The 20,916-nt window shown below is 52.8% G+C and overlaps 1 protein-coding gene across 1 annotated transcript in view; it reads left to right on the forward strand.

The window, feature by feature from the left end:
* The window catches only part of RASAL1 (RAS protein activator like 1), a 30,229-nt gene that overhangs the window by 7,639 nt on the left and 1,674 nt on the right, over nt 1-20,916 (forward strand). Inside the window, exons 5-20 of the mRNA XM_032431257.1 lie at nt 4,344-4,473; nt 6,528-6,609; nt 6,691-6,822; nt 8,521-8,609; nt 9,345-9,462; nt 9,589-9,742; nt 10,129-10,193; nt 10,516-10,628; nt 11,633-11,825; nt 15,171-15,308; nt 15,865-16,009; nt 17,239-17,411; nt 18,499-18,636; nt 18,720-18,855; nt 19,660-19,780; nt 20,610-20,686. Of these exons, the coding sequence (XP_032287148.1) occupies nt 4,344-4,473; nt 6,528-6,609; nt 6,691-6,822; nt 8,521-8,609; nt 9,345-9,462; nt 9,589-9,742; nt 10,129-10,193; nt 10,516-10,628; nt 11,633-11,825; nt 15,171-15,308; nt 15,865-16,009; nt 17,239-17,411; nt 18,499-18,636; nt 18,720-18,855; nt 19,660-19,780; nt 20,610-20,686 (2,004 nt within the window). The remainder of the gene's footprint in view (nt 1-4,343; nt 4,474-6,527; nt 6,610-6,690; nt 6,823-8,520; nt 8,610-9,344; nt 9,463-9,588; nt 9,743-10,128; nt 10,194-10,515; nt 10,629-11,632; nt 11,826-15,170; nt 15,309-15,864; nt 16,010-17,238; nt 17,412-18,498; nt 18,637-18,719; nt 18,856-19,659; nt 19,781-20,609; nt 20,687-20,916) is intronic.

Below are 20,916 nucleotides of genomic sequence, written 5' to 3' on the forward strand. Positions count from 1 at the left end.
GTCCCTCTTAACCCAGCTATTCCATTTTCGTTTTCAAGGTTGTCAGTTTCTTGTATGTCCTTCTAGAGATTTTATTTTATTTTATTTTTTAAAAGATTTTATTTATTTATTCGAGAGAGAGAGCAGAAGCAGGGGGAGCGGCAGAGGGAGGGGGAGAAGCAGGCTCCCTGCTGAGCAGGGAGCCCGACATGGAGCTCGATCCCAGGACCCTGGGATCATGACCTGAGCCAAAGGCAGCCACTTAACCGACTGAGCCACCCAGGCACCCCTAGAGATATTTTAAATAGGTTTATTTATTCCAGGTGCTTTACATGAATCAATTCATTTAATTATCGTAATAACCCTGTGAGGTAGGTACTCTTATTCTGCCCGCTCCATAGGTGAACATCCTGAGGCACAGGGGGTTGGTTCTATGGCTTGCCCCAGATCACAAAGTTATTAAGTGGGATGGCCAGGATTTGAACCAAGATTGTCTACCTCCATCCAGTCTGTACTCTTAACACAGCACTGTGTGTGTTTTGTTCTCTGCTCTTAGGAATGGCAGCCTGTTATACTCATTGTTCTCTACCTTGCCTTTCACATCACCACATACCTTGGAGATCTTTCCATATTGGTGCCCCAAGAGCTTCCGCGTTCTTTGATCTTTGACTTCATGGCACTCCATTGTGTGGATATATCATCATTTATTTGGCTGGTTCCCTACTGATGGGCACTTGGGTGGTTTACTATCTCTCCCGAGTTCAAACAATACAGCCATGAATAGCCTTGTACAAATGTGATTTCACACATGTGCAAGCTATATTAATCAGTCTGATAAATTCCTAGAAGTAGATTTGTCATAGAGTATCCATATTAGCACATTAGAGAGTTATTGCTAAGCTACCCTCTATGGAGGAGGTAACAATTTGCCCACCCTGTACGTTTGCCAGGAATTACCAAACTCTTTGATCTTGTATCTGAGAGGTAAAAAATTGCCTCTTTGTGTAGGTTATTTTGTATTTCTCTATGAACGAGATTGAAAGCCTCTTTACATATTTAAGAGTCGCTTTGTTTCCTTTTTTGTTTGTTGTTTATTTACATTGTATGTGCATTGCCCCCCACTGGGTTGTTTGGCTTTTCTTATTGATCTGTAGGCGCTCTTTACATATTAGGTAAATTTAACTCTGTCGTATCAGCTGCAAATAGTTTTTCTCCCTTTGTCACTTATGTTTTTGCTTATCATTTTTTCCTATGTATAAAATTTATTTCTTTTTCTCTAGTTAACTTCATCTTTTTGTTTTCATGGCTCTTGATTTTCTGTGATACCTAAAAAGGCCTTCCCAACTCTAAGATAAAATTTTTTTACATGATTTCTTCTTGCAACAATTTGTTTTCCTTTTTTACATTCAAGTCTTTGCTCTACTTGGAATTTGTCCAGATTCAAGGTATGGAGAGGGATTGAACTTTATTACTTTTTGTCTAGATGACTACTAATTGTCTCAATGTCAATAACTGAATAATGTATTTTTTCATCAGTGGGGATTAGTTGAAAACCTACATGCTAATCATCATAATCATTGCTTCTATTTAATGAGGGCTTACTATGTGCCAGGCATGATGCTAAGCACTTTATATTTAGTCTTCACAACACCAAGTGAAGTGTGCACTAGAATGATCTTGAATTTATGGCTGATGGGAAATGAGGTTTGGAGAGATGAAGGCAATTGCCCCTCCTAGAAGTTGCAGAGTTGGGAGTTGGGTCCAGGCTGCGTCTGCTTCCAAAGTCTGTGTTTTCAACCTGTCCACCAAGCTGTACCCATTGTGCCTCAAACAGCCACCCAAGGGGGGGGGAATTAGATGAATGAAGTATGAGGCCAAATTTTAAGGAGCTTATGGACCAGATAGAAACACAAAACACGTTCACACACAAGCAAGGAGCAAGAAAAAAAGGGAAACTGTCCATGTGTCTGAATGTTTTTTCAAGCAGGACAGGAAGGTGGGGGTGGAGGCATGTGGAATATCACTGGCATGACAGTGGATGAGGATAAGAGGGCAGTGAGGGCTAGTGTAGTCAAGGAAGGTTTCCTGGATGAAGGGGAATGAGTTGGTTCTTAAAGGTACCTCAGCAAAGACACTAAGGCGTGTCTCTGTAGATTCTCTTCTAGTGTCAGGCGTAGGCCAGGGCAGATGGAGCACTGGGTACGTCTCTATTGGAGAAGGCTGTAGGTGCCAGGCTAGAGTCTGCACTTTCTCCTGGAGGCACTAGGGAGCCACTGATGGTCCTTGAGCAAGACAGTGAAGAGAGTGGAGCCATATTATCAGAAGATGGAGTGACAGGAGAGATTAGATACATTTTCAGAAGATCTCTGGGCTGCTTTGTGGATACTGGATCACAGTGGGACAGGAGTGCATGTGGGAGATAAATTAGGAGTCTGTTGCCATGGTCAAGTGAGAGGAAGCTGATGGCATCCTGGATTTGGGGGTAGCAGTGAAGACAGAGAGAGGTGAGGTGGGACTACACTTCATCACACACACAAGGAAGTGGGCCACCATGAGCAAGAGTCAGCAGACACAATAACCACCAGATTTGAACCCATGAAGATTTTAGAATTTATTACTTAGGATATACAGAATTTTAAAAGGAATAAAATATTTAAATAAATAGAAATGTAATCACCAGAAAGGGCCAGCGATAATCATAATAAAGTAAAACAATACATTAAAAAATAGATTTGAGGGGCGCCTGGGTGGCTCAGTCATTAAGCGTCTGCCTTCGGCTCAGGTCATGATCCCAGGGTCCTGGGATCGAGCCCCGCATCGGGCTCCCTGCTCTGCAGGAGGCCTGCTTCTCCCTCTCCCACTCCCGCTGCTTGTCTTCACTCGCTGTGTCTCTCTCTGTCAAATAAATAAATAAAATCTTAAAAAAAAAATAGATTTGAAAAAGAACCAAATCGAACTTTTAGAGATAAAAAGTAGTGACTGAAATTGAAAACTGAGTGGCTGAGTTCAACAGCACATCATTCGGAGCTGAAGAGAGAATTAGTGAGCTGGAAGAGCGATCTGAAGAAATTATTTAGACTTTAGCCCAGAGAAATAAGGAAAATATGAAAGAGAAGTTCAGAGACATAGAAAATTACTGAGAAGGTCTAACATCCATTTAATTGGAGTCCTAGGAGGAAAGAATAGAAAAAATAAGGGAGAACGTGTGGGGCTCTCAGCGGGTCCAGCGCCATGTCCCAGAACCTGTGCACTGTGCTCATCTTTGGCAGCTTCATCTCCCTAATCGGAGCCGCCTTCTATCCTATCTACTTCCGGCCCCTAATGCGGCTGGAGGAGTACCAGAAGGAGCAAGCCATAAATCGAGCTGGTATCATTCAAGAAGATGTGCGGCCACCAGGGTTAAAAGTGTGGTGATCTCAGGACCCTTTACCACTCTTAAAATTTTTTGTGGACCCCGAAGTGGGTAATACCTGTACGTACTATATTAGAAATTAAGACAAAATTTTAAAATGTTTATTAATTTATCAATAACAAACCCATACAGAGTAATATGACATATTTTTGTGTGAAAAATTTGTTTTCCAAGATAAAAAATAATTTGCAAATTTCAAAAAAAAAAAAAGAAAGAAAAAATAAGGGAGAGGAAGTGATACAAAAATTGATGACTGGAATTTTCCAGACCTCAAGGAAGGACATGATTCTATAAGTAGAATCAGCACAACCTGCAGTAAGTAGGATTAAAAAAAAAAAAAATCCTTACCTGCCTGTGTGGTGAAATTGTAGAACATCAAACTCATAGTCCTTAAAATTAAAGAGAAAAGATACACCATTGACAGAAGATCAGTGATCAGGCTGAAATGACTTCCCAACAGCTACAATGGAAGCTAGAAATCAGTGGATTATATCTTTCAAGTGTTGAGAGAAATGAAGCGGGTAGGGGAGGGAGGTTGAAATTGACTTGACTGATTCCGGCTGGGAGAACTGCCCCCTGCTGGGTGGGAGGCTCAGAGGAAGGAATGCCCAACATTTTTGTGAGGGGGGAGTATGTTGAGACTAAATGATGGAGGGTTTTGTATATTAGAGTGAAGAATGAGATAGTACAGGGTGAAGGGCATTGGACTATACTGCTCACATTCAAATCCCAGCTCTACCACTTACTAGCTGTGGGAACATGGGCAAAGCTCTTCCTTCACTGTGCCTCATTTTCCTCATCTGGAAGTGTGGATAATTACAGTACCTACATCAGAAGGCTAACATGAGAAGTCCATGACTTAATACATATTTAATGTTAATTGAATTTTTAAGTTAACACAATGCCACTGTCTGGTAGGTACTTAATAAATGTTAGCACCTGTGCCTTCCAGGAATTGATAGCTGGATCAACCTGAGCCGTGTGGACCCAGATGCAGAGGTTCAGGGTGAGATCTGCTTGGATGTACAGATGCTGGAGGATGCACGGGGCCGTTGTCTTCGTTGTCATGTGCTCCAGGCCAGGTATGGTCATGATGGGGGATGGTGTGGGGTTGGTCTGAGAATGAGCAAGAGTTTGCTGGATTCTCCCAGCTGTTTTGGCTTTTGAGACCACGTCACTCCTGGGACACTTCTGGGCTCACAGCCAGGATCCCTTGTAGGCAAACAGTACATGTTCACCAGGTTTGCAAGTTCCTGGGGTCAGAGCACAAGCAAAATCCTTGCTGGGTCCCCAGTGACCAGGACCAAAGGTCAGACACTGAGAATGGCCAAAGTGTGGAGGTGTATTAATCAAATTGTAAGTGATAGATACCCAATTCATACTAGCTTAAGCAGACTGGCTTATATGAATGACATGCAGCTTCAGGCATGGCTGGATCCAGGTGCTCAAACAGTGACATCAGGAATCTGTAGACATAGACTTCTCGGTTATCTTTTGTGTTAGCTTCATTCTCAGGCGGTCTCCAGGTGTGGGCAAAGATGACCCCAGCAGTCCCAAGATGGCATCCTACCAACTTGGCAGGTCCAATTGAAAAAGAAATTTCCTTCATCATTTCCAACTAATGTCCTAGGACTGATTCTTATTGGCCCAACCTGGGGCACATACCTATCTCTGAACCAATTACATGGACTCTAATGGGTCAGGCCTGAGTCCCACACCCACTCCTGGAGTGAAGAGAGGGATCAGCCTACCTAAGTTATGTGAACTGGGAGTGTGAGACAGGGGCAGGTCCTGTCCCAAAGAAACAGAGAAGGAAGTTGGATGCAGGATCAGCAAAACCCCACAGATTACCCTCCAGGGGCACCAGCTCGTGGGATATCCATCTTCCCTCCTGCCTATTTATTGCTGTGTAATTCCCTCCTCTCTTCCTCCACTCCCCCATCATTCTGCTTCCTTCAATACTCCCATCCCTTTCCCCCTCTCATCTCCCATCTTGTCTTTCTGCCTTGTTTTCACACCTTACTCCCCCAACCCTCACTTTTAGACCAGTCCTCACTCAGGTTGGGGAGGTTCACTATTTCTGGTTTGCTGTGTGACCTGAAAGCCTTTTCTTGCCCTCTCTGTGCCTCTCCCACCGTCTCCAGATCTCTGTCTCCAGCTGGGACTCTCTGGAGTCTGGATGGAGTACCAGGGTTGCAGAGGACAGGCAAAAGGACTGTGCATGGGACAGGAGGCTCCTCATCTGCTTTGTGCCAGTGGCCTCCTCCCCAGCCACAAGGCTGTGCAGGATCCTTGCAAGCAGGAGAGGGACTGATTGCTGTCGCTTAGCAACTGGGCTGGCTCCTAGGAAACCAAAGAAGGCTTTGGATGCCAAGCAGGGGTGGGAGAGAAGAAGCAAGAGGAAGCAAGCAGCCCCTGGTGGGGGGCTGTCACTGGGTTTGGGGGACCTCAGGAAGGAGGGGTTGGGGAAACTGACTGAGGTAAGACTTTTGGGTTGTCGTGGCAACCAGAGACAGGGGGTCCTTGCTTCAAGGCTTTTCTTGGATCCTAGGCAGGGTGTGGATATGAGCATTTGTTGAATGAATGAATGAATGAATGAACGAGCACTCCCATCCGGCCAGCTGCTAAGCTAAGCCTGTTATACACATCATCTCGTTCAAGCCTCGGCCCTGTGAGGTTCGATCTGTTATTATTTCTATTTTCCAGATGAGGACACTGAGGCTCGGGGTGGTGAAGGGACTTTTCCCAGTGTCACCCAGCCAATGAGTGGTGGAGCCAGGCTTTGAACCCTGGCATCTGGTCTCCTGCCCAGGGGCTCCAGGGAAACTGAGGCTCCCTTCCCACTCCCCACTGCATCTTCACCTCCTGGGCTTTGTGATTTAGGACTTGACCTTCTGGTGCCTCAGTTTCCTTATCTGGAAGATAGGGGCATACTAGGGCCTCCTGATAGGGTAGCACTGGTCAACAGGAAGATACTGGGCTTGGATGGGCAGGGTGAGGGGTGCTCCTTGCTGCATCCCTACAGTGGAGGCAGAGGCATTTGAACGGTCTATCCTGAACCCCTTTTCCAAGGTCCAGCCTGGGTCTTGGTCATCAAGGGTCCTGCGTCCCTCACGCCTTTCCTCATCTTCCGCAGGGACCTGGCCCCCCGGGATATCACTGGCACATCTGACCCATTCGCACGAGTGTTCTGGGGCAGCCAGAGTTTGGAGACGTCAGTGAGTGGGGGCGTGGATTGGGGGAGGGGTGGGCATGGAGGCAGGGCCTCCTCAGCTCTGCCTCACTCTCCTTCTCCCCAGACCATCAAGAAGACCCGCTTCCCACACTGGGATGAGGTGCTGGAGCTGCGAGAGATGCCGGGTGCCCCAGCCCCACTGCGAGTGGAGCTCTGGGACTGGGACATGGTGGGCAAGAATGACTTCTTGGGCATGGTAAGCACCCCCTCCCCTGACACCCTCCATGGCTCCCCACTGCCTCCAAGAGGGAAGGAGAGGGGAGATGGGCTTGCATCCTGGGATCTGGAAGGATAGATGTGAGAGCTGTCTCAGCTGGCTCCTTGGCCAGGCCTGGGCGATGGGTCCCATTGCCACATTGCACAGGTGAGGAGACAGAGGCTCTCCAAGGGGCAGGAACCTGCCCAAGGTCCCAGGGTGGGCCCAGATTCTCATTCCGGGGTGAGAATACTCAGGACGACCATGTGCTAAGTGCTTCTCCAGCATAATCTCACTTACGTACTCCTCATGGCCACCCTGTGAGGCTGGGATTGTTGTCTGCATTTTATAGTTGGGGAAACCAAGGTTCATTCAGAGAAGTTGAGTGGCTTTCTCAAGGCCATATGACTAACAAAGGGCAGAGCCAGAATCTGAGTTCAGGTTTCTCTGTCTCCAGAATCTCAGCCCTTAACCCCTATTCCTGGAAGCACCGGGCTCAAGGTCTTTCTCTTGGAACCTCAGTTTGCACATCTGTAAAATGCGTGTGACTGCCCCTGCCTCTCAGTGGGAATGGATGCATAGTCAGGGCTGACAGTTTTTTTAAAAGGATGCAAGATTAGAGCAAGTTATAGGGAGGCTTGGTTATGCACAGCCGGCCGGGCGGGCAGGCGGGGGTGTAAATGGGGTAGCCGCTTTGGAAAAGAGTCTGGCCCTTCCTCAAACGGTTAAAGACCATCACCACATGCCCTGGCAACTCCACTCCTGGGTACGCACCAAAGAGAAATGAAAACGCATATCCACATAAAAACTCATACATGAAGGTTCACAGCAGGCAGTTGTTCGTGACAGCCAAGAGCGGAAACAACCCAAATGTCCCTCTGCAGCTGAATGAATAAATACAACGTGGTGTATCCTTACAATGGAATATTACTCAGCCATTAAAGAGAATGAAGTCTGGCACCTGCTACAACGTGGATGAATCTTGGAAACATGCCAAGGGAAAGAAGCCAGTCCCCACAGATTATATGATTTCATTTATATGAGATATCTGGAGTAGGTGAACGTGTAAAGACAGAAAGTAGACCAGTGGTGGCCAGGAGCTGGGGGTGGGGGTGGGAGATGGGGAGTGACAGCTAATGAGCACAGGCATTTGGGGGGCTGATAGAAAATGCTCTGAAATTAGTGGTGACGGTTGCACAACTCTGTGAGTAGACCAGAAGCCGTTGAATTACACACTTTAAGTACGTGACTTGTACGGGATGCAAATTACATCTTTATAAAGTTATTTTAAAAGAGAGGGGCTGGGGCTCAGGGGCCTTCTGGACTCTCTTTAAGCTTCCAGACAGGTGCGATTTGTGTCCCCAAAAAGAGCTGAAAATGCCCTCAGTCCAGATATGTGGTCTCTGGCAGCTGTGTGACCTTGGACAAGTTGCTCCATCTCCCCAAGCCTCAGTTTCCCCAACTGTAAATGAAGTGTCCCCTGGAGGCCCTCAGCATCCTGGCAGGAGCTAGTACTTTGGGACTGGGAGAGGGAGTGTGGCTGCTCTTGTCAATGGGGTTTGGTAGGGGAGGGGAGGTGACCCCTGGCAGGCTACGCCTCCCCTCCTTGGGTGGGCAGTCAGAGCTTTTCTTGGCCTGGGTGGGGCCTTGGGCCGGGCAAGTTCGGGTTCAGCTGAGGGTCTGTGTGTCCCCCTGCAGGTGGAGTTCCCCCCACAGGTCCTGAAGCAGAACGCACCCAGTGGCTGGTTCCGTCTCCTGCCCTTTCCCAGAGCCGAGGAGGATTCTGGGTAAATGTGGCTGCGGAGGGAGGTGGCCAGGCTGAGCTCAGGTCGAGTGCCATCTTCAGCTTGCGGGCAGGTCCTGGTGGGTGCCCATGTCAGCCCACAAGCTGTCACCATGTCACTTCGTTCACTCATTGAACAAATGTCTGTCTTACAATGTGCATTTACTTAAGTCCAAATGAGTTCACCTTGGACCCATCCACCTGTTTGCACGTGAACATATCAGCTCACACTAGTCAATGCGTGTTCAGAACCCTGGGTCTTTCCACACCTGTGCACACCTGTTCACATTGTCCGTTCTTGTATACACCTTATGCTGGCCACACTGTTTACATCGACTTTACCTGTCCATTCCCGTGTATTCCTCTCAACATCTGTTCACATATACCCACACCTGTCCACACTTCTCCACACTTGTCTGCATCGGACTACACTATCCACGCCTGCCCCCGCTGTCTGTTCACAGTGTACATATTTTTGTTTTCCACTGGCCACGTCATTCCACACCAGCCGTGTCTGTTGACTCTCTCTGCACTCATCTGTTCCTGTGTACCCCGTCAGTATCTGTTCACACCTGCCCACGCTGCCCACGCCTGTTCACGCCTGCTCACACCTGTCCCCATCTGCCTTGTTTTGCTAATATCCATGCTCCTTATCTGTGTTCGCACCTGCCTCTCTTGGCCGTCCACACCTGCGCGTACGTCCTTACTGCTCCCTCACCTGCGATCTGACCCCGGTCAGGGGGACCCTGGGCGCGCTGCGGCTGAAGGTACGCCTCATCGAGGACCGCATCCTGCCCTCCCGGTATTACCAGCCGCTCACGGAGCTGCTCATGGAGTCTGTGCTGGGGCCGGCAGAGGTGGGTGCATCCATTCTACTGGGGATCTGGATGATGGCTCCCCGTGCTTCAGGGATCCCTCCCGGGGCTCTTGCTTTGGGGTCCCAGGACCCTGGGCCACCTCCCCTGTCGGCTGTCCTTGCCCAGGAGGATGCTGCTAGTCCCCTGGCTGTGCTTGAGGAGCTGACCTTGGGGGACTGCCGCCAGGACCTTGCCACCAAGCTGGTGAAGCTCTTTCTTGGCCAGGGCCGGGCTGGGCCCTTTCTGGACTATCTCACCCGGCGTGAGGTGACCCGGACCAGTGAGTTGCCTGCATGAGCCCCGGACATCACACCCCAGGGATGGGTCCACACAGGGTCTCTGAGGGAGAAACGGGGGGCTTCAGGCAGAGGTCAGGGGCTCCTATGTGTGTGTGGGGGTGTGGGGGGCAGGGGGGTCCCTACACTGTGCACCAGCAGCCAACTGGGGATGCAGTCTTGGATTCAGGTGCTGGCATTGCTCCTCTTGAGCTGTGCGACCTTAGGCCACTCATTGAACCACTCTGGGCCCCTGGACTGTGAATGGAGTTGATGTTGCAGCTCTACCTGATTCCCGAGGCTGGAAGAATCATGACTCCCACCTTGGGTGGGTGGGGTGAGGTGGATCCGGCCTCCAAATCCCAGCAAACACTTCCCTCTGTCCTCCCAGCTGACCCCAACACCCTCTTCCGTTCTAACTCCCTGGCATCCAAGGCAATGGAACAGTTTATGAAGGTGAGCACGCAAAGGCCTGGTGGGGCCCAGCTGCAGCTTCCTCAAGGGGACTCCTTTTCTGTGCTTACTGGGAGCCCAGAGCTTGGCCGGCCTCGGCTGGCTCAGGGTAGCTGTGCGGGGCTGCTGGTGGCTGGTGCCTGGCCTCGCCCTGAGACGCCCCTCACTCCTGCCCTCAGGCATGCCTCAGCCTCGCTCTGAGCCTCTCCCTGCATGGTCCCCCCACCCCCCCGCCTCTCCCTGCATGGTCCCCCCACCCCCCCGCTCGTGGGCACGCCCCCGCCTCCCCCTCAGCCCCGCCCCATGTGGTGCCCCCTGCCCTCAGCTCGTGGGCATGCCTTACCTGCACGAAGTCCTGAAGCCGGTGATTAACCGTGTCTTCGAGGAAAAGAAGTACATGGAGCTGGACCCGTGCAAGATGGACCTGGGCCGCACCAGGTGAGCAAGGCCTCAGGGGCGAACCCCAACCCCCTGGCAGCCCCCTTGTCTGCCCAGGGCCTTGCCAGCCTGGGTCTGTGCCAACGGCCATCCCTCCCTCCAGCTCCATTGCTCAGGAGCTCCGCGTTGCCGCAGAAAGCCTCACTGGGAGCACCGTGATCCTCGGGCTGGGTAGTGTAGTGGTGATGGGCAGGACTCTGAAACTGAGCTCCCGGGTTCGAATCCCAACTCTGAGGCGGGCAAGACAGACCCTACAACCTGTGTGGGAATAAGAAAGAAGGGACAAGAACCTTGCAGGTAGAAAAGTGTTATTCCATCATCCACTCAACAAAACAATCGTTGAGAACCTATTGTTCAGACACCGGCTGAACACTGGTCCTGAGCAGGGAGTAAGTGGACCCAAATCTGTCTTCCAGGGGGAGGGAGATAGCCAACTAAAGAAGGTCATTGAAGGCACTCAGGGGAATGGAGAGAGAGAGAGAGCAGGGAAGGGTTGTGGGAGCAGAGCAGGGGCTTGCAGGATTTCATAGGGTGGTCAGAGGGACAGCCTCCCAGAGAAGGGGACCTTTCAGCAGACACTTGAAGGAGATGAGGGAGGGAGGCATGCACAGATCCGGTGGAAGAGTATCCTGGGCCAGGGGAAAGAGCAAGTGCAAAGGCCCTGAGGTGGGAGCGTGTGTCCGGCATGTCCCTGCTGAAAACGCACCAGACCAGGGTCCGTGATGATGTGTGGTGGGAAAGGGATGGCCTCTTTGAGGAGGGGACATTTAAGCTAACTGTGGGTGCAAGAGTGTCTCAGACGGAGGGAAGAGCATGCACGAGGCTCTGCGACAGGAGTGAGCTCTGCGTGTTTAAGCAGCAGAAAGAAGCCTGGCGGGAAAGGGAGGAGGGGAGGTTATGGAGGGGGGATGGGAAGGTGGGTGCTCTCAGCTCAGTGGGGGCTGGGGGAGGGTTTTGAGCGGACAGAGGCTGTGCTCGGAGGCACAGCCCCTCTGTTTCCCCAGGAGAATCTCCTTCAAGGGCGCACCCTCAGAGGAGCACGTGCGGGACGCCAGCCTGGGGCTGCTGACCGGCTACCTGGGGCCCATCGTGGAGGCCATCGTGGGCTCCGCGGGGCGCTGCCCGCCTGCCATGCGCCTCGCCTTCAAGCAGCTGCACCAGTGCGTGGAGGAGCGCTTCCCCCAGGCGGAGCACGAGGTGGGCCACGCATTCCCATGGAGCCAATGGGGAAACTGAGGCTGGGGAGGGGCAGTGGCTTGTCCAGGGTCACATGGAGAGGCGGAGCAGGGTGAGGACAGAGCTGGGCTGCTCACGCTAAAGTACTGTGTGTCCTGTCGGAAGTGGGGACGGTATTCCTGGCAGGGTCTGGGATCCAGGGGTGGTGGTAATAGTAAGAGCAGCTAACGCGATATATAGCCCTTGCCAGGGGTCAGACCGACTGGTACGTATTCCTTGCCTCATCTAGTCTCGTATCCACCCTATGGGGTGGGTACCAGCGTTCTTCCATTTCCCAGAGGAAGAAGCAGAGGCCCAGAGAGATTGAGTCACATGGTCCTGGGGTAGGCACCTGTCTAGGCAGTCTGGCTTCTGGATCAGTGCTCAAAACCACCAAATATAGAGTCTGGCACAAAGTAAGTGCTTCTTAAATGCAGCTCTTAGAGAAAGAGAGCGAGAGAACGCAAGAATGAGCGAGCACAGTGGTACACAGTAGGTGCTCAGTAGCAGGGACCCGAAATAGCCTGGAAACAGATCCCCGCATGTGCCAGTGCTTTGTCACTATTGACATAAAAGTTGAGACCCCCAGTGCTGCCTCAGGCAGGTGAGGTGAATGAAGGCAGCAGTCCGGTGTGGGGCAATAGGGAGTGGTAGGGACTGTGGCAAAGGGAGCTCCCACGGCTTGTCGTAAGGGGGCAGCTCCAGACAGTCAGTCATTGCCATGTGGGAATGGGGACCCAGTACTGCCAGATCGTGAGAGTTTATTTTCTAAAGCCAACATTCTGGATTTTATGTGAGGTCTCCTATTTTTTTAAATGTTGGCATTGATTCACCTAACAACAACAACACAACAACACTTTGAGCCAGTTGTTATGTGTTTGCAGCTGGACTCGCCCGTGGGTTACCCATTGGAGCCCCCCTGGTTTAATGGTCAGCATCCCTTCCGGGTGGCCGGTTTTTTTTATTATTATTATTTTATTTTATTTTATTTTTTTAAAGATTTTTATTTATTTATTTGACACAGAGAGAGAGACAACAAGAGAGGGAACACAAGCAGGGGGAGTAGGAGAGGGAGAAGCAGGCTTCCCACGGAGCAGGGAGCCCGATGTGGGGCTCGATCCCAGGACCCCGGGATCATGACCTGAGCCGAAGGCAGACGCTTAACAACTGAGCCACCCAGGCGCCCCTGTTTTTTTTTTTTTTAAAGCATTTTTTTTTTTTTTAAGATTTTATTCATTTGAGAGAGAAAGAGAGAGAGAGAGCACGAGAGAGGGGAGGGTCAGAGCCAGAAGCAGACTCCCCACTAAGCAGGGAGCCTGATGCGGGACTTGATCCAGGGACTCCGGGATCTTGACCTGAGCTGAAGGCAGACACTTAACCGACTGAGCCACCCCAGCGCCCCCAGGTGGCCGTTTTTGTCCTACCTTACAAATGACATCACATCAGGCTCTTAGGTAGTGCTGACGTAATAGAAACACGGACTGGGGGGTCACTTTGCAGAAAAATCTAAGACCTGCTAAATGTTGGAGATGTAATGGCTCAGTCCCTAGAGCTTGAGTTAAGAGCCCTTGATTACGCCACACCCCTCCCCACGTTCTCTTTACCGGTGGGGAAACTGAGGCCCAGAGAGGTAAAGAGCCTTGGCCAAGGGTTGTGGACTCAAAGCGAGGCCTCTGGTCTCCCAGCGTGGGCCTCTCCCTTCTCCCCTCGGCCCCCCACTGAGGAGTGAGCTCTGGGCCTCCAAACTGGGACATCGCTTGATTTATGCCCCATTTTGCCAGGATCTCGCCTGGGCTGCAGGTGCTAAGTGGGACACAGCTGTGGCTGGGAGGCGGGAAGGGAAGCGGGGAGGCCAGCTCCCTAGACAGCCTGGCCCTTGTGGGGGACCCAGTGTGACACCCGAGTGCCCTGCAGTTCTCAGCTCCCACAGTGGGCAGAGGCCGTGGGCAGGGAGCAGGGACCTTCTAAGGCCTGTGAGGGTGGATGGGGTCATGGAAACCCAGGGGAACTCCTTTCTCTGCCTCTCTGACACCTGTTCCTCCTGCTTAAGAAAGGAAGTCGAAGAGATGATGTCAAAGACTAAAATTACCCTGGAAATGGCAGGTGCGGGGGGTGGGGGGGTGGGGGGGAGGGGCGGTGGCCTTGGGGGCAACTCAGGTTCCAGATGAGGGCAGGTGGGGGCAGAGACCCTCCTCCTGGGCGGTGTTGGGTACCCTCTGTCGGCAGGGCTCCCTGTCAGCACACATGTGCCGTAGGAAGTTGGCACGGACCCAGGGAGGGTATTGTCTCAAGTGTGAATACAACCCCCAAATAAATACTGGAGCACATTCTCGGGCTAAATATAGCCGGGCAAGTGTGCAAGGTGGGCGGGGAGTGATTTGGGGAGAGCCAGGTGCACCCAGGGTAAAGGCACACCCTCTCTCTGAGTTGTCTCTGCTGGCGCTGGGGGCACCAGCCTTACCTGTAGATGGGCCAGGGCCGGGACTCACACAGGGGGGCACCGCACTTTACAGTTTGTAGGAGGCAGAGGCTTGGGCTGGGGGGTGCACATAGGACAGCCTCAGGAGCCAGCCGGCCTGGGTTCACTCCTGAGCCTGTGTCCTCATCCAGAAAACAGGGACAATAGTACCTACTCCATGGGACAGTTAGCGGTTCGGATTAGTTCCTGACGCTCAGCAAGCATTGCACGGTAGCGAGGGTCGAATGCAGGAGGGTGTGATGAAGAGCTGAGAGCTCTAATCCTCCTTGGGTTCAAATCTTGGCTCTGCCATTTACAGCTGTGTGGTCTTGGGCAGGTGACCTCTCTTTGGGCTTCAGTGGCCTTCTCTGTAAAATGCAGAGAGAATCCCTCCTCCCAGGGTGAGTATTAACTAAACAAATGTATGGAGAGGTATCTGGCATGGTGCTATCAATATAATAAATCATAGATTGGGAGATCGAATTCTGCCTTCTCTACCCATCAGCTGTGTGACCTTGGGCAAGTCACTTGGCATCTCTGAATTTCTGCTTCCTCATCTGTAAAAGGGGAATAATGATGCTGCTTCCTTTATAGGCCTGTGCCCTTAGCACGGTGATTGGCACAAAGCAGATTCTGAGGATGTTGGGCTAAAGCTGATCCTGCAGGATTGGTATTGTTACTCTATTTTCCAGGTGGAGAAACTGAGGTCCAGAGAGAAAAAACCGTCTTGGCAGACCAGTGTGGTCTCCTAGCCCATCTCCCGTCCCACTTCCCCTTGCACCACCAATCTATAGTCTTTGCCGCCTCAGTTTCCCCATTTGGGAAGTGGGTCCTTGGGGGCTCATCCCACCTGCTGCTTCTCTTGGCAGGATGTGAAGTACCTGGCCATAAGTGGCTTTCTCTTCCTGCGATTCTTTGCACCTGCCATCCTCACCCCAAAGCTGTTTGACCTCCGGGACCAGCATGCAGATCCCCAGACCAGCCGCTCACTGCTACTGCTTGCCAAGGTGCTGAAAGTGGAGTCTCACATCCTGGGTGTTCTTAGCCTGGGGAAAGCATAGGAACAGAGCTGGAAGGCCAAACTGACAGAAAACCCAAACGACACCCAGAGAAATCTGCCTGAAACACCCATTAGCCTTCCATCTGGACTGTGAAGGCATTCATTCATATGTTCTCTAATTTCGTCTCTTGAAACGAAAACCCTACCCTTCCAGGAGGAAAGTGGGAAGCGGGCTAGTAGTCATTTACACCTTAGTGTGAATTAGACCATCATTTGCAAAGTGGCCATATTTTGAGGTTCTGATGGGCTTCAAAGTATGCATGATAGGATCAGGCAGTCCTGGGTAGGGGAATCGGGCTCCGGAGGGAACAGAATAAGGGCACTAGGGGTGCATATCTCTCCATAGGGAGGGGTAGATATTGCTCAAAGCAGGTGCTATGAGTCTTCCCCTTTCATTGAGCACTGATTTGAGAGTTAGGACTCAGGGGCTCTGTTCTGGGTCCACAGACAGCCCTTCCCCTGCAGTGACCTTGGCCCTGGCATCCCTTGCTTCTTTGCTCCAGGCTGTGCAGAGCATCGGAAACCTGGGCCAGCAGCTGGGCCAGGGCAAGGAGCTATGGATGGCCCCCCTCCACCCCTTCCTGCTGCAGAGTATCTCACGTGTGAGACACTTCCTGGACCAGCTGGTGGATGTGGATGAGGAGGAGGGTGAGTCCCTGTGTTCCTGCCACATCTGGCTTGTCACTCTGTGGACCCTTGGGACCTGCCCTTCCCGCCCCCCACCCCCCAGCATTGAGACTATGGACCTGTGTGGGTCAGCTAGTCAGTCTACTAACATTTCCTGGCCCCTCCTGTGCTAGGTCCCAGATATGAACAGAGCTCAGGCCCTGTCCTCCAGGCTATTCCAGCCAATGTGGAGATGTGTGTGGGTGCTGTCGCATGGTGTGCACGCAATCAAAAAATATCTATCAAGTGCTTGCTAGACAGTGTTCCAGGTGCTGGGGAAATAGCAGTGGACAAGACAGAAGAAATTCCTGCTCTAGTGGAAGTTTTATTCTAGCAGGGACCACAGGCTATAAACAAGACGAGTTAGCAAATAATATAGTATGTTTGGGAGTGATCGTGTAGGGAGAAAAAATAATGGAGGGAAGAGAATGTTGGGGTAGGGGTGGCAGGTTGAATTTTTAGGTAGGGTGGCCAGAAATGGCCTCACTAGGGTGCTATTAGAGCAAAGACCTGAAGGAGGACAGAGAGCAAGCCATGAAGATCCCGGGGAAGAGTATTCCAGGCTGGGAATAGCATGTGCAAAGGCCCTGAGGTGGGGAATGGGGAGCCACAGGGAGGAGCCAATGTAGAAGAGTGAATGAGGGGGCACAAAGGAGAGGTGGGGTCCAGATTGTGTGGGGGCTTCACAGGCAGCTGGGCTTTGATGGGGAGTGAAATGGAGCCTGGGACTGCTTTAAGCAGAAGAGTTGGGGCTAAGTCTGTATCACAATGTAGGGCTCAGGGCATGAGAGAGTTGGGTCCAAGTCACATAGGAGGAACCTGTTGGAATGGGGAGCCCTGGTTGTGGCATGGCAGGGTCCCTGTGGCATTGGGGAGGGACCCCCCGGGGGGGCTAGATCCCAGGTCCTCCCTGGACTGACTTCCTGAGGCAGCCCCCCCGCGCCCCACCCCCACGCCCGCTGGCTGCCCGCACCACTGTCTACAGAGCTTCAGGAGAGGGATCCTGGACGCCTGCTTTGTGCTCCCCACCCCACTTTCAATGATCCACTCCCTAATGGAGGGAGTGGAGTCCGCAGCCGTCCTGTCGTTCACCCTCCTGCCTCTGGGGGGGCAGAGAGTCATGCTCATCCACAGAGGCCCTGGGCACACCGGCAGGGCAGGTTGAGCCTGGATATGAGGGGTTCACTGTCCCCTCTCTCCCCATTTCCCAGAGGCTGGGGGCCCAGCCAGGGCCCTGGTGGCCCCCTCAGTGATTGTTCGTGAAGGTTACCTGCTGAAGCGCAAGGAGGAGCCGGCCAGCCTGGCCACACGCTTTGCCTTCAAGAAGCGTTACTTCTGGCTCAGCGGGGAGACTCTCTCCTACTCCAAGAGTCCTGAGTGGCAGGTGGGCCTCCCGCCCACAGCAGGGGTGGGGTGGGGTGGGGGGTTCCAGCAGTGGCCTCCCTCATTGAGCTGCCTCTCTGTAAGCCGGGGAAAACTGAGGCCCAGGACGGGGCAAGGACTCAACAAGTCCAAAGTCTCAGGCCAGGCTCTGCTCCCACTTTTGGGCCAGTGTGGGCACAGGACAGACATAGGCATCCACCCCCCCCCCCATCAGACGTCCTTCAGAATGTGCACTTGTGGTGGTCCGGACCCCCCCCCCCCAGGTGTGGACACACACAGCACACACACAATGCTTAGCCGCCCTCCGATGCTCCCACGCAGGCCAATGCCCATGCGCTATCCTACTCACGTAAAATTAGATCTGTTCGCTCAGATGACCCTGCCTGGAAGTATAGGCACACATACCAGGCATTTATTCACTCGGTCATTCATCAAACATTTATTGAGTGCTTACTGTATACCATGCAGTGTTCTACGCACTGGACATACAGCAGTAAACAAGACATAAAATCCCTGTTCTTACGGGGTTGCCACTGAAATCCAGCGGCAACTCGGGCACCTGCTGGTGTGTCCGCATTTCTGTGCCTGCACGTCCGTGAATGATAGCTAACACTGGGCAGGGTGTGCTTGCTCATTATTCGCACTTCGTCAGCAGAGCATAGATTCTAGAGTTCCAGTCCCTGGTTTCCAACCCTGGCTCCACTAGCTGAGTGACCTCGGGAGGGTCATGGATCCCCCTGTGCCTCAGTTTCCTCCTCGGCACATAGACCCGGCCTCAGGAATTGGTGTAAAGTGATAAATGCAGAGTGCTAGAAAGCACTTCCCCTCTGCCATGTCAGGGGTTGCTGTGTGATGGATGACAGTGATGGACACTGGTGCCCAGGGGAGTCCGTGCTTCTTTCGAGGGTGATGGGGCAGGTCTGGGGGACTCAGTGCTCGAGACAGGGGTCATGCACCCAGATTACAGACACACCCTCAGGGAACGTCCCCTGAGGCACGCCTCCAAAGGAGAGCTGTCCCTGGGCCCCGCCATCCTGGGCCCCAGCCCGCCCTGCAGCCCACCCTGCAGCGACAGGCCTGTCTCCCAGATGCGCTCCTCCATCCCGGTGTCGCACATCCGCGCCGTGGAGCGCGTGGACGAGGGCGCCTTCCAGCTGCCGCACGTGATGCAGGTGGTAACGCAGGACCCCGCCAGCGTGCTGCACACCACTTACCTCCAGTGCAAGGTGAGGCACGGCAAGGATGGGGCGGAGAGCGTCCCTTAGGTTCCCACCCTGACCGTCCCCCCGCACCCCCGGGCTCCCTGCAGAATGTGAACGAGCTCAACCAGTGGCTGTCGGCTCTGCGCAAGGCCAGTGCCCCCAACCCGGACAAGCTGGCCGCCTGCCACCCGGGTGCCTTCCGCAGCTCGCGCTGGACCTGCTGCCTCCAGGCTGAGCGCTCAGGTGAGGGGGCAGGGTGGGCCCAGGTTCCGCCCTCCCCACCTGCCGATCAGCAGTTGTCCCACCTTCGTCTGGCTGCTGTGCAACCTGGGGCAAGTTACTTAACCTCTGTATGCCTCAGTCTCCTGAAGCGGGAAATGGGGTTGATGACAGTACCTGCCTCCTGGGGTTGGTGGGAGGACGGAGTGAGTTGATAGACACAAAGCCCTTAGAACACTGCTGAGCACATAGTGCTCATTACACGTGAGGTATTATTTTTTAAGCACCTACTATGTGCCAAGCTTCTAGTGGTACACAGACATCAGGTTTGCTCTGGAGGAAGACAAGTGAATAACCAGACAATTGTAATACAGTCTTCTAAGTACTAAAATGAGGCTTTTGAGACTCCAGAGCATGCCTCTGACCCAGCCCCAGAGTAGGAGATCAAGGAGGGCTTCCTGGAGGAGGTGCTGTTTAGATGTGACCTGAGAAGAGGAGGCGTTAAGCAACGAAGTTGGAGACAGGGATGGGGTAAGGAAGTGTTGTAGGCAGAGCAAAGAGCACGGGCAAAGGCCTGGAGGTGGCACAGGGAGGGCTGAAGGATTGAAAAGGGTCTGCGTGGCTGGAGCCTGGACTGTGGGAGGAGGCTAGAGGGAGGTGAGGCTACCGTTCTGCTGGGCGGGACTGGAGGCAGTGGGGCTTGATGGAAGTAGTAGGTTGGAAGAGGGATTTTAGAGGCAGAAGGGTCGGGGCTTGGGGACCATCTGCCGTGGGGACTTTTGGAAGGGGCAATGGGAAGCAGTCCTGATGGCGCTGTGTCCCCCTCAGCTGCTGGTTGCAGCCGCACACACTCGGCCGTCACCCTGGGGGACTGGAGCGACCCGCTGGATCCCGACGCTGAGATCCAGATGGTGTATCGGCGGCTGCTCCTGGGGCGGGACCAGCTCAGGTGGGTGCCCCTGCCCAGCCCACTTCCCCCGTGATGACCAGCCAGGCCACCTGCCCAGCATGGCCTCCCACGTTCATTTATTCATTCTTTCCGTCCGCTTCAGCTGAGCTTCCCGGTGCACGGTGTGCAGGCTCAAGCAGGGGACTGGGAGGCGTCCTCAGGCAGGCCCCAATGCAGAAGTGGGTCTTGGATCTTTTAATATCTGGGTCCGTTGAGACATGGGTACAGACCTTGGATGCGTTCCTTTTCCTTCCTGGTGGGCTTCACCCCTATTCAGTGACCGATTTTTTCCAACTCCTTCTCGAGTGGGTTCTGAAGCTGGCCTGCCTGGCTTCGAATTCTGGGCTAGCCACTTACTGGCTGTGTGATCTCGGGCACATTGCTTGCCCTCTCTGTACCTCCGTTTCCTCATCGGAAAAATAGGGATAATAACGGTACCTTCCTCATGGGGTTGTCCTGAGTGGTCAAATGAGCTAATACAGGTGAGGCATTTTGTAGATGCCTGGTCACAGCTTTCAATACACGGTAACAGTTATTATGCTGTGCAACCTTAGGCAAGTTACATTACCTCTCTGTGTCTGGACTGTATAACGGATCCAACAGTAAGTACCTACCTTGGATACATTTTTTGTGATACTTAAATGAGTTAATACATGTGAAGGGTTTATAATAGTGTCTGGCACTCTTAAGTATTTGATGTGATGGTGGTGGTGGTGATGGTGACTAGTGGGAGCCAGTCACGTCTCCTGCAACCAGCAGAGAATCTCTGGGGTGGAGACCAAGATTGGGAATCAGGGACCAACCTGTCTTTCTCCCTTTCAACTTCCAGGATGAAATTCCAGGAGGATCCCAACACAGATTCAAGCCCAGAGGCAGATGCAGAGAAGAGTTCCGGGGCCACGGAAGGTAAGGGGCTAAGGAGGTCCCCTTTCTTCGCCGTCTCTGTCCCCTGCCATAACTTGCCGAGCCCACTCCTATGTCCTTCCCCACAACTCTCCCCTTTGCAGTTCACCAGCAGGTGTGGTGAGTGGTGGGATGGAGTGTGTGGGCCCTCAGGGCATAGGGCCAGCCTGGAGCCTGAGAAAGCCGTGGGGTCTGGGTTATGGCAGCCCGCCCTGGCCTGGCTGAGCCCCCGC

Source organism: Phoca vitulina, unplaced genomic scaffold (genome assembly GCF_004348235.1).
Source record: "Phoca vitulina isolate PV1807 unplaced genomic scaffold, GSC_HSeal_1.0 scaffold46, whole genome shotgun sequence".
Taxonomy (NCBI): Eukaryota; Metazoa; Chordata; class Mammalia; order Carnivora; family Phocidae; genus Phoca; species Phoca vitulina.